The 13,495-nt window shown below is 44.8% G+C and overlaps 1 protein-coding gene across 4 annotated transcripts in view; it reads left to right on the forward strand.

Annotated features, from left to right (window-relative positions):
* The window catches only part of YIPF1 (Yip1 domain family member 1), a 32,886-nt gene that overhangs the window by 8,169 nt on the left and 11,222 nt on the right, over nt 1-13,495 (forward strand). For all 4 annotated transcript variants that reach the window (XR_012379472.1, XM_025871667.2, XM_025871668.2 and 1 more), the window contains 3 exons: nt 4,775-4,891; nt 8,034-8,200; nt 8,549-8,731. Coding sequence is in view for 3 of the 4 variants with exons in the window: in XM_025871667.2 (XP_025727452.1) it covers nt 4,775-4,891; nt 8,034-8,200; nt 8,549-8,731 (467 nt within the window). In the remaining variant the exon portion in view is untranslated. The remainder of the gene's footprint in view (nt 1-4,774; nt 4,892-8,033; nt 8,201-8,548; nt 8,732-13,495) is intronic.

A 13,495-nucleotide genomic window follows, 5' to 3' on the forward strand; every position in this document is an offset into this window, starting at 1 on the left:
TACGTGGTCACCTTTAATTCTTGCAGCACCCTTTGGGGTAGGTGTCATGATCCCCATTTCTCAAATGAAGAAACCGAAGCTCGATGAGGCTTAGGAAAATGTATGCTCAATCCTAAGTAAGTATTAGAGTAATATGTTATGTATTTTGTCCACGTGTTGATTATAAGAGGAGAAGGAATTTGTGAGGATCTACCATGTGCCAATGACTGCGTACACTGGTTAGTCCTTTCAACAACACTCTAGATTAAGTGTGATTATCCCTCTTTGCCCTGTGAGGAAATCAAGGCTGAGAGGTGTCGAAACCAAAAAAGTAGAACTAGAACGAGCTTAGTGTTCCATAAAGCCCATCTTTATTCTGTTCTCCTGGTGGTTTTAAGCTACAGAACCTTCTCATCACGTGGCATGGATGTCCAATACTGGGAGCCAGAGAAAGCGGGAACGGCTGTGGGGGAGGCTGGGGAGAGGCTCCTTCCATGTAGGTCCTCTCTGGCGACACCGGCAGCTCCAGCCAGATGTCGGCGCAGCGCCTGGAGCACCAGGGAGCACCGCGTGCAGAGCATGCCTTGGCCTATGCCTCTCGTCTAAGTGTTGCCAAGGCGGTTTGTCTCCAGCTCTCTTGTTCATTCTTCTAGCCTGAGATCTTGAGAGACAGGCCATGTGTCTAAGTGATCCATGTTGTCAGCGCTTGGCACCGAGGAAGCATGCCAAGAAATTTTGAGCACCCTACTTTGTGCTACAGACTGAGGGTTCAAAGATACAGTCATGGTCTCCACCCCCAGGGAGCGAGAAACGAGAGAATGACCATCTGCCGAGCGCCTCACAAGTGCCAAGAGCTCAGCCCTGTGTTACTGTTTTACAGTTTTATTTCCCACACTCCAAGGTAGCCTTGTCTTCCAAAAGAGAAAATGGAAGTTTGGGGAGGATAGCTTGCCCATAGTCACAGAGTTAGCAATGAAAATGACACGAGCAAACAATCTCAGTGCTTACTATGTGCCCTGTTATTGGGGAAGAACCTATATTAACTCACTTCATCCTCATGACAACCCCAACGTAATGAGGTCGGTACTCTTATTATCCCGTTGTATGGATGAGGACACTGAGTCGTGCAGAAGTCAGTATCTTGCCTAAGATCATGTAGCGAGTAAGTGGCTGAGCTCAGTTTTCAAATCAGCACCATGGCTCATAATCCATATTCATCATTCTGTTATGCTGCCTCTCATGGCAAAGCCAGGATTTGAACCCAAAGCCTGTTTCTTTCACAACACTATTAACCTCATGAGCTCATAGACGTGGTTAAGAAAAAGGGAGGTACTATATAGGTCAAGTGTTTGATAACAGAGAGGACTGGGCCTTGGAGGGGAGGTGGGGTGCAGTGGTCAGGAAAATGACAGAAGCAGCAGTCTGCAGAATTGGAGGTCGATGAGTTTGACTGCATGTAAACTAAAATATAAAATTTCTACACCACCAAATTAACCATAAGCAAAGTAAAAAAAAAAAAAAAGTAAGCCACAGGCCAGAGATAATATTTGTAATTCTCATAAGCAGCAAAGGATGAAAAGCAAGAATATGTTTAGAACTCCTACCAATTATAAGAATAAAACCAACTATAAGTTCTAGGGGAAAATGAGCAATTCACAGAAAAGGAAACGCAAATGGCCAAGAAATACATGAAAAGATGCTGAGTTCCACCTGTAATCAGGGAAATAACAAAACAAGATATATTATGCTCATCATTTTAGCTAACATGTACAAATTGACTTATTTTCATTTGTTCAGTTAATTCAGCAAATACTGAGTACTTAACTCTTCTAGGCACCGGAGATAGAGCAGTGAGAAAAAATGCTTGTTTTGAGGTAGTTTAGAATCTACTGAGCGTAACAATAAACATATAAAAATAAGTCAAATATATACGCAAGTGATAAATGCCAAGGTGAAAATTTTAAAGGACAGGAAAGTTTGGGTGGGTGGATTTGAAATTAAAAAAAAAAAAAAACATTTAAGAGGTGAATTTACTGTAAAGGCCTAGAGGAATCGGGACCAATCCATGTGGATATCTAAGGGGAAGGCATCTGAAGCCGTGGGCACAGCAAGCACAAAGGCCCTGAGGCAGGAACTTGCTTGGTATGCTCAGAGGCCAGCAGAGACTGGTGTGACTGGGCCAGAGGGAGGAGAGGGACCTGATAGATGAGGTCTGAGAGACACGATGCAGGGGTAAGTTACGTAGAATCGTGGTCACGGTGGACTTCAGCTTTTACTTACCTGAGAAGCCATTGGAGGGTTTGAGTATAGGAGTGACATACTAAGTCAGATCTTCAGAAACATTAATGCTGAGAGTTGTCAAGAACGTGTGCAGCAGTGGAAACTTTTGTATGTCTGGTAGGGACACAAGTGGTATGCGAATGGGAGCCATTTGAAGATGCTCATACCCTACCACTTAGCAGTTCCACTCCTAGATGTGTGGTCTTAGAGAAACTCGCAAATATAAAAGAAGACATAGAAAAATATTCACTGCAGCAGCAATGCTTATATAGCAGAGATTTGGAAGCAACCACATATTCATCATCAGGAGAAGAGAGACGTGAATTGCTGTGTGTTCATGCACAGAATCTCTGGTTTTTAGGAATGAATGATATCTACAAGCATCAATGTGGATAAAATCTCAGAACAAAGATAAATGAAAAAAAGTATGTCATAGAAGGATGTGAGTAGTGTGACCCCGTTAGAAAGACTTGAGAAAGTAGCATGATGGGTACACCAGTGTTTGTTTTATCATTCTTTGTACTTTCCTGTATGTTGGAAATATTTTATAATATAAAAATGCATAATGCAAACTAAATTAAGGCTCCCTTCCACCCCACCCCGTAAAGAGAGTAGGAATTTGGCAGGAAAGAGGAAGAGAGAAGGCATGTAAAGCAAACTGGCAGGCCCCGGGATGTGTGGGTGGTTGTGTGTCTCTGGGATTCGAGCTTCCCAGGACGCAGGGACTGTCTGCTGTGCATCATGGTGTCCCCAGCACCCGGCCCAGGGTCTAGGGGACAGTGGGTTCTTACAGGTAATGGCCAATAGGATATGATGTTCTCTGCTTTCTAGTTATAGGAACTATAATACTTTGGTCATATGCTTGTATGGTCTCAGCCCATTGACAACACATGGTCAGTTTTGTTCATTTGTTCAACAGAGCTTTGGGGGATTTTTTGATTGTTAAATTGTAGGAGGTGTTTTGGTCTCGTTTGCTTGTTGCATCTTTTGTATGATCGGGACTCAGAATAATAAAGTGAACAAGATTTAGTCCGGTAGCAGATAGCCTGCAGGCTAGTGAGTCAGCAGCGATTTGTGGAAAGCACTATTGGTGACTTGGCAGCATCCCAGTCCATTGCTTGTGCTCCCGCCTTCAGGAGCCAGCCTGGCTTGGAGAAGCGCTAACCCATTTCTGCCAGGCATCTCCCGCAACACAACACAGTAATTTTCCGAATTTTATGATATGTCAAGGTGCCTGTAGTTATTCCCGAAGGTGTTGCAAAACATTGGTGAAATTGAAAAATTAATTTCCTAAGATTTATTAGAAATCTCTCATTTTAAAAATTCTATTTGTTCTACGTAGTACTTTTTCTAGATAGGGAGAAACAAGGGTGGCATTCATGAAATCAAGTGAAATAGTGAAAGGGATCTGCAAAGCACGGTATACTCATTCCCTCAGTGGGATGTTTGATAACCATTAAAAAAAGAATGAGGGGCGCCTGGGTGGCTCAGTCCTTAAGCATCTGCCTTCGGCTCAGGTCATGATCCCAGGGTCCTGGGATCGAGCCCCGCATCGGGCTCCCTGCTCGGCGGGAAGCCTGCTTCTCCCTCTTCCTCTCCCCCTGCTTGTGTTCCCTCTCTCGCTGTCTCTCTCTCTGTCAAATAAATAAATAAAATACTAAAAAAAAAAGAATGAGCTGATTTTTATGAATAGCTATGGTAGAAAATCTAGGATATATTAAAGTGAAAATAGTCAAGTACAGAGCAAGATATATGTGTATATATATGTATGTTATCATCTGTACACACACCAAATATGCCTTTGTTTATAGGTATATAGAAATCTCTGGCAGGATTCGCCAGAAACAGGTTATGGTGGCAAGCTCTGGGGAGGAGAAATGCATAGAGCTAGGGAACAAAGAGAGAGGGAAGTTTATTTTTCTCTAGATTCCCTTTTGTACCCTTTGAACACTGAACCATGTGCATGTATTACTTTTTCATTAGAAAAACAAAGCCTTAAACACACATTACATGTACACACACACCCATGATGAACTGGTAGATTAAATTAACTCTTCTCTAAAGTGTTCTGCTCACCCTACTCTTCCATTCAGACTGCAGAAGGACCTGCCTGATTCATTTTTCTCTGGGCATTAATTAACATTTGGCACTTAGATAAAGGAAGTAACCTTTGCTTCCTGTATCCTGATGGCAAAGATTTAACAAAATGTCCACGATTTTTTGGACGATCCTCTAATTAAAGAAGCTATAAACAAATTAGTGTCTTTATTCACCTAATTGTGGAAGGTGTTTTGGCCTTTTCATTCAGTCTCCCCTGTCTTCAATGCACCTAATTGCTGAGTTGTGTGTTTGACCTTTTAAAAAAGAAAATTCCTATTAAATGAGTATTGATTGCATCTAAAATTCATTTTCCCTTGCTTACATGAATAGGGCGAGGGAGAGAAGAAATTACTCTGTAAGCATCCAGAAGCCAGTGCTTCATTTTCTTGACTGAATTTTCTGGTTTTCTTTGCAGGCCCCTTTTGGATATGTGCCACACTGGTCTTTGCCATAGCAATTAGTGGGAATCTTTCCAACTTCTTAATTCATCTGGGAGAGAAGACATACCATTATGTACCCGAATTCCGAAAAGGTTGGTGAATAGCTTGACTCATTTGGAATGCTTTCAATTTGTAACCATGAGTTCCTTTTACTGTGCCCTTGGGCCCCTGTCTCTAGGTGCTACAGCCCTGGCTTTTTGTATTTAAGGATTCAAACATACTTATCATCTCAGAGTTACCACCCATCTATATAAATCTACATAATCTTTTATTGTGGTAAAATACACATGCCATAAAATTTACCATCTTAACTCTCTTAAAGTATACCATTCAGTGGCCTTGAGTACATGCACAATATTGTGAATGCACATATCTTTTGGAAAGCTGGAAGGCAAGGCCAAATAGCAATTGGAATTCGTCCAAAGAAAAATGTGCAAAGTAAGTAAAAGCAGTGTGCATGAAAGTCTCCATTGTAGCATTATTTGTATTATCCAGATGTTGGAAACAATAGGGGCATTGTTATTTAAGTCATGGTGACTCAACTAGCTGGGTCCGAGCCACTAATTATGAAGCACTTAGAACAATGTGGAAAACTGATAATCCAAAATTATGCCTGTGCTGTTGGCAACTTTGTTACAGAGAAGTCTGCAAATGGTCAGGGTCTCGAAGGGAGAATGTAGAAAGGAGTTTGTCCTAGAGATGGGCTTGTGGATGACATTGTTTTAAAACTTCCTTTCTTGTGGCAGTATTGGATAATTATACAAATAAAGCAACAAATAGCTTTTTAGGGACTTGCAGATGACAGCCACCCCTCAGTGAGGAAGTTTGGCTTTGTAGGAGTTTGACGATTGAAGTGTGCACTTCCTCCATTCTCTCCTTCCCTCCTCTTCCCCAGCCCTCCCCCCGCCCCGCTGCCTGCTTGCTGTCCTGTTTAGAGGCTGTAGATAGACCCTCTAAGAGCACAGTCTGCAGAACCAGGTCACTAGCTTCAAGTTCCAGTTCCATCACTCATTAGCTTCTACGTGTCAGGCAAATTAGTTCATCTCTCTTGGCCTCATATTCCTTATCAGTGAAATAGGAATAATAATACCTATATTATTGGGCTATTGTGAGAATAGAGTTGATGTGTGTAAAGAGGTTGGAATAATGCCTTATACAAAAAAGAATTCCTACACAAGCACATATATGTGTGTATAGGGAGATATGCAGTTACCTCCGTGTGTGTGTGTGTGTGTGTGTGTGTGTGTGTGTGTGTGTGTGTCTCCATGTATCCTTCCTTTTACCTTCCAGGCCCATTTACATGGAGTCAGACCTGAATTCAGTTACAGCCCCATTTGTCAAATGACTCTGGTTTGAGTTTAACTCAATAAATGTTATTCGTGAGATACAGACCTTGCCTTCAGGTTGTTCAATGGTTAAGAAAGACAGGTAAATGAATGTTGTTGTAAGTGGGATGTATTAATTCCTGTATCAGAGGTATGTATAGGCTGTATTGACAGAGGAGGGAATGACACTGCCTGAGGGTCTGGAAGCTCAGGAGGCTTTTTATCTTTTCTTATCCTCCTTGGCTGGGCAGTATAAGGGAGTCATGATATGAATGTACCAGTAAGATAGTCGTTGACTCTCTCAATAAACATTTTTCCGTTTTTTAAAAGATTTATTTATGAGGGGGGGGAGGGGCAGAGGGAGAGAATTTTCAAGCCGACTCTGCTGAGTGCAGAGCCCAACATGGGGCTCAGTCCCATGACCCACGAGATCACGACCTGAGCCAAAACCAAGAGTCGGATGCCCAACCGACTGAGCCACCCAGGCGCCCCTAAACATTTTCCCATTTTATGTAAAGAGTATACATCCACAAAGTCAGGTCCTGCTTCCACCACTTGTTAATTATTTGACCTTGACCAAACCACTTAGCTTCTCTGATCCTGTTTCCTCATCTCTAAAATGAAGATGTAGATTATGTGAAATAATGTCTTTACATATCGGTTAATAATATAAAAGGCTAATTCTTGATTGAGCATTTATTATTTATCAGTCAGTGTTCTATTTGTTTTAACTCATTTAATTCTAGTAATCTTATAAGGTATACTATGTTTATTCCCATTTTACAGATGAGGAAACTAAGGCAGGAAAGTTAAGTAATTCACTACTCAGGGTTAGTTAGCAGAGTTGGGATTAGAATCCATGAAGTCCGCATGTGTGGTCTGTGCCCTTGACTATTACACAGTGTTGCCTCTCAAAAGGGCACTCAGTGTAATGCCTGACACCTAGGGGATGGCTGTAGGCATAGAGGTAATTTTCTCCCCCTTCCTTTAGTTATAAAAAAAAGAAAAAAAAAGGCAGTATATTAGCAGAATGACATTTGGTTTAATGAGGGAGTTCCAAATGTGAAAAAACTCCTCTAGGAGCTAAAAATGTTTTGGCCAATCATATGTCTTAACCAGAGTCTGACTACATTGCCTGGGGTGCCTTTGTGCTTGCCAAGAGTGTTAAGTGCATCACCCACTGATTTTCCTGTAGGAAGGGCTGGTGCCATGGGCTTACCCACACTTACTGGTTGTCCACTCCAGAAGAGGGAAAACGAAGCCTCTGGAGCATGGTGCTACTGGAAGAGGAGGAAGGGACAGTAAAATGCTGAACGTTGCTCTTCTGAGGAGCTGCTATGCAGCATTTCCAGCACAGACACAGAAGTACTTAGTGAAGAAAGCAAATGTGAGGAACATTTTGACCAATAGAAGGCCCTCTAAATAGCGTGCAGAGCCAGTTAATCTGTACCCAGGGCATTTTTAATAAAAATTTGTGCAAGAAATCAGCCTCAGCTCTTGTTAGACGAGGGAAAAGGGTGTGTTCTTCTAGGGGGAGAGTTGGCTTTCGCTTGGTTGAAATGCTTGGTATGTTTAAACACTTGTAGTGAGGCCCTCTGAAGTCTTTCAGTTGCATAATGCAGTTGTTTAATACTGTGAGTTGTTAGTTATTAAACAAATTATAAAAGCCGTAGGAGAGACCACTGGTCATCACCACAAAGACAGTGTTGAAGATTCACCAATTCAGGACCGGGACTGGGTGCCTGCTCTGGGACAGGTACTGTGCCAGGCATAGTAAGACACGATCCCATGATCCGGTGAAGCAGGTGGACAGGCTAGGAAATAAGCCCAGGAAGGTATGAGAAGTGCGCTGGTAGTAATTAAAGGCCTGATTACATGGGGACTACTACCTTTGTCTTATCATCCTCAGTGTCCATAGCGGCCACCATCATCTATGCCTATGCCTGGCTGGTTCCTCTCGCACTCTGGGGTTTCCTCATGTGGAGAAACAGCAAAGTTATGAACATCGTTTCCTATTCGTTTTTGGAGATTGTGTGCGTCTATGGATATTCGCTCTTCATTTATATCCCCACAGCAGTAAGTACCACACTCACGCTGAGTGACGCCCTGGGCGTCTCAAAAATTCAGCCGGCGTCATCATTTCTAGCCCAACACTGATGGGCACCTGAAAAATACCCTTTGAATTTAGAAGTTCAGCAGGAAGGGGCATAGGGAGCCAAGTACCTTTGCTGGACCTCCAGCCCTTCATTCTGAAAGCATTCATCTCAGTCTGCGTGCCGGGGTGTTTCCTCCAGGCTGAGACTGAGAGGCCGCAGTGGCAGCGGGCGCCCAGCTGCCGATGGGCTCAGGGGACTTCATAAGCACAGGGGCCTGGAATGACCAGATGCTGCCAGTAAAGCCCTCCTCTTCCTCCTTTTCTTTCAGGTACTGTGGATTATCCCCCAGAAGGCTGTCCGTTGGATTCTAGTCATGATTGCCCTGGGGATCTCAGGCTCTGTCTTGGCAATGACATTTTGGCCAGCTGTTCGTGAGGATAACCGGCGCATCGCGTTGGCCACAATTGGCACAATTGTGTTGCTTCACACGCTGCTTTCTGTGGGCTGCTTGGTATGGTCTCACTCCTGTGATCTTCCTGTGTGCTTTATTTTTATTTATTTATTTATTTTTATTTTTTAAAGATTTTATTTATTTATTTGACAGAGAGAGACACAGCGAGAGAGGGAACACAAGCAGGGGGAGTGGGAGAGGGAGAAGCAGGCTTCCCGTGGAGCAGGGAGCCCGATGCGGGGCTCGATCCCAGGACCCCGGGACCATGACCTAAGCCGAAGGCAGACGCTTAACCAACTGAGCCACCCAGGCACCCCTTCCTGTGTGCTTTAGATACAAATGCTGAAAGACCCCAAGCTGTTATTCACAATGATTCCTTTAAAACTGGCTGCATAAAATGAATATTGTTTTAAATAGACTGTCCTAAATGAGAAGTGGTAAATTTATGAGAATTTGATGGTAATCTCTGGCTTTACCAAATTTCTGAAATTTGGTTACAATTCAGAGTCTGGCCAAAGGAAGTGGAGCTGGATGAGTGTCTATAATAGGTTGGGGTGCAGGGCTTGGTGGGGGAGTTCTGCCTTTGGATGTCTTTGCTGGTTTTCTGCACATACCTAGAAAGAGTTTTGAAATTTAAAGTTTCATAGGTGGAAAGCATGAGGATGAAGTCAAATTAGGAAAGGGGAGATATTTTTAAGGTGAGTAATGTTTAAAAGAGTTTTTGAGTTCATGTATTTGGGTGTCTTTTTAGGGAGAGCATGTCCTTTTGAGTTGGACAGGCCCAGATGGGACACCGGCTCTGTTAGTCACTGGCTGTATGAGCTTGGCCATGGTACCTAAATCTGAACGTCTTAATCTGTAACATGGGTATAGTATTTCCTGCCACATAGGGTTGTTCTGAGGATAAAATAAAATAGTACATATAAAATATTTAATGTAGAACTTGTCCCACAAATACCCATAAATTAGGTCCCTTTCCCTTGATCCTAAGGAGATATGATTTTCTATCTTCTGTGCACATTGTACACAAATATTTTGGTCCATGACCTTAACAAGGCCTGACACAGGTTTTTAAAGAACTCCAGGTCGAGGAATGTTAAGGTCACTGATGAAGGAAAGGACGTGCCCACAGGAAGATATCCATCGTGTCACCCGTGTCCAGACCCTTGGTCAGGTTTTACAGTTGTGGGAGTAAGTATTTCTTTGGCACCATTTGATCTATAATATTTTTGTCTAGACAGCCTGGGTCATGCATAAGATCCCAATACTTGATCATTGAACGAGTCTCATAAAAAGTGCCAGGTTCTGAGACACAGAGCTGGTTTACATATACTTTCCACGTGTCTGAGCTTTAAATTCTTGAGACCTCTAGAGGACTGTTGGTTTGACTCACGGCAGAGTGACACCATTAATTTCTGGCACTTGGAGCCCCTGGGCTGATCCCTTGTAATGCTGCTGCGACCCTCCTGACCCTTCTGTCTGCTAAGGAAGAACATCCTTTCTCACTGTAGCTGTCTCACTGGTGTGTCCCCATGTCTCCCTTGAATTTTCTTCCCTATACACTTAGTTGAGGCATTGATGGAGAAAAGGAGGCAGGAAGAAGTGTTGCCTTGTTCAGTTGTGTAAGGGATCGAGAGGAGCATGGCAATCAGACTTTGGAGCGGGGGCGGGGGTGGTAAGAGTATTATTAAGAACCTATTTCATTTGGTACGCGTGGCAGGCTCTTTTACCTCCTATGCCTGTTCCTCCTTTTGGGATAAATGACACTGACATTGGGACTTACCTGCCCATCTTGCTGCTCAGGAACTTGCTGGAAGAGAGCAATAAGAGGGAAACAGAAAGTACTGCATGGGGCTTAGCACTGCGAGCCTAGGTGAGCGCCCTCTCTCAGAAACTTGGCTTCCTCCTCTGTCACGGAGATTCATATTTTGTGGGCTTTTGTGAGGCTCGGTGAGATGGCTGTGAGAGCCCTTCATATACTGTGAAGGGTTCTTCAGATGTAAAGAAGTTACTAGAAGAGCCCTGTGTCATCTGAAGCTGCCAGGGCCCTTTCATGGGTGCCTCTCGCTTGCATCTTCCACCGTCTCTCCAGAACATCTTTCCCATTGTACACCTGGTTGGGAAGTTGGAGGAGGCAAGGAGGCAGGAGAGAAGGCCTTGCCTGGTCCACTTCCAGGGGACTCCGGGGAGCCAGGCGCACTGGATGATGGAGCAGGGAGGGAATTGCAGGTGCAGGACCCCTTTCTTGGAGGAGAGGCACAGTTTTCTCCTCCGCGAAGAAGGGAACTATTCCATGATCAGGTGTTTAGCCAGGGGCCCTCTGTGCCTGCGGTTTTGGTCTCCACACCAGAGCTGGCCTCCTCTGTCCTCTCCTGGAGGTGTGCAGTGCAAGAGGCTGAAGCAGAGGTGAGGAGAGGGGGTCTGGTCCCAGCTCCCTCACCCCTGCTTTGGATATTTCCCCTCTCTGGACCCCACCTCCTCACTTAGAAAAGGGAGCTGCAGGAGCATCTTTACTTTTGCAAGGATTGAATGTTATGTGCAACGTGAACAACACAAGCCGAACACATGCAAGACATTATTTTTATTGGAAGGGCAAGGAGAAGACTTGGCAGTGGAGGGGCACTGGCCGACCCAGACAGCTTGGCTTCCCACTCTGCCCTGCGGAGCACAGATTGACATTTTTGCCTCAGTATTCTGAAGCGTATGCCAGCACTCTACCTGCTGAGGGCCCCTCGGTGCTCACGGCTGTGCGCTGCTGGTAGCGGGACACTCCTGGCGGGGATGACTAAGGAAGCCCAGGAGGGTACGTCCTTGGCTGGCAGGTTTGAGATGTACAAGCCTGTGTTTGCGGGGGTTACTGCTGATAGTCGACCACCCGTGCCCTCGCTCTGCCAGGTGACACTCCTGGCCTGACTTCTAGAAAACCTGATGGTTCATCCTGACGCCTCCACAGTGCCTATATCTAGACGGGGCGTAGGCTAGGTGCCAAATTGCAGGCCACCCCACAGAAGAGAAGAACATAGACTTTGGAGCCGGACACAGCTGGATTGAAACCCTAGCTCAGACACAGGGTTGTGTAGCCTTGGGAAAATCTCCATCTCTTTGAGCCTCCACTTGCTTATCTTTAAAATGGGGATAACATTGCCTATTATTAATGATCTAGTATGTGCCTGGTGCACAGTAGGCACTCCCCAAATGGTAACTGTGGTTGTTACTAAGTATTTGTGGCATTAATGAACTAACGAGTCATAGAATTATAGTTACCCTTAGAGGCAATTTTTTCTAATCCCTTTGTTTTACACATTAGAAAACTGAGGCTCAGAAGGGTGGAGTGACTCGTCCAAAGTTACAGTGTGAGTTACTAGCAAAGCCAAGTTTAGACCCTGGCCTCTTGGCTCATTCCATCTGATGGGGGCCTCCTCCAGGAGCCTGGCAGAAAGGCACGGTTCCTGCACCATGGGGGGCGCTTTGTGGCTCTGTGCACACAGCATCAAGATAGCTGGAGGGGCCCAACACTGGTAGCACGGCCCCTGTCCCCTACCCCCTTAAGTTAGGGACCATTCTTTCCCCACCTCAGAAAGCAGGTGCTGGAATGGGCCCTGGGAAGAAGGCTTTTAGAACTAATAGGATTGCTCTGGGAATGTGACAAGCTAGGGGGGCTCCGCAGCTAGAAACTTGGAAATGGATTGTTGAAGAGTTCACACAGAATAGGAGTGTTGGGGAAAGCTCCAGTGTGTTGTCTTGGTGCCCCCTTCTGGCTGATAGAGAGTAGAGCTGGTGAAATGGTTCTTGATTTGGCTTTTTGTCCTTTTACCTTCCTTATGCCATGACTCCCAAGGGGGAGTCACAAGTGTGCAGTGACCCCTGACTTATTAAGGGAGGGACTCCCCTTACTTTGAACAACCCAGGTATTTTCCTGGGCTAAAGTCGGATTCTCAGACTTTTAGATAGGTTGGAAGATCCTCCTTGTTTTTTCTCCCTCTTCTACCTCTTCCTGATTTTTTTTTTCTTTTTAAGACTTTATTTATTTATTTGACAGAGAGACAGATAGTGACAGAAACAGTGAGAGAGAGCACAAGCGGGGAGGAGAGGGAGAAGCAGGCTCCCGCTGAGCAGGAAGCCCAATGTGGGGCTCAATCCCAGGACCTTGGGATCATGACCTGAGCCGAAGGCAGACGCTTAATCGACTGAGCCACCCAGGTGCCCCTACCTCCTCCTGATTTTTGACCATGAAATTGTAGATGGTGACTGGCATCACTTATCAGACCTTTGTTTTCCAAGCTGGAGAATTATGAGGTCAGGCCTGCCTGGCACTTTCTTGTTAAAGGTTCTTACCAAGAGCCACCTGGTTTAGCAACAATCTGTTGTAGCTCAGTTCCTTAAGTATGGGTTGTTTACATCGTGGGCCAGACCCTGAGTGAGACACTGGTGGCACAGGAACAGGAAGGACACAGTCTTTGCCCTGGAGGAGAGACTGGGTGATGTGGCAATGAAGAGACTGACCCTTGGAGTCAGAAAGACCCATCTCTCCCACTCGCTAGCCATGTGCACCAGATTGAATGACAGCCTCTCTGAGCCTCCGTTTCTTATTTATCAAATGAGAATAATAACAGCAGCCTTATGGGGTTCTTATGCAGATTAAGTCCTGTGGAGGAAGTGGCCAGTAAATGGTGGCTACACTTTAAAAAGTTACTCATAGTAGAGTAAGTGAGATGGACAGAAACAGAGTCGGTTGTAGTTCAGTGGGATGACAGGCGTGGCAGAGGGAAACGTAGGGGCCATGAGAGCCCAGAAATCCTATTAACTTGGAGTCTAGAACACTCG

Source organism: Callorhinus ursinus, unplaced genomic scaffold (assembly GCF_003265705.2).
Source record: "Callorhinus ursinus isolate GAN/ISIS: 27379988/994484 unplaced genomic scaffold, GSC_fseal_2.0 scaffold9, whole genome shotgun sequence".
In the NCBI taxonomy this organism is placed as follows: Eukaryota; Metazoa; Chordata; class Mammalia; order Carnivora; family Otariidae; genus Callorhinus; species Callorhinus ursinus.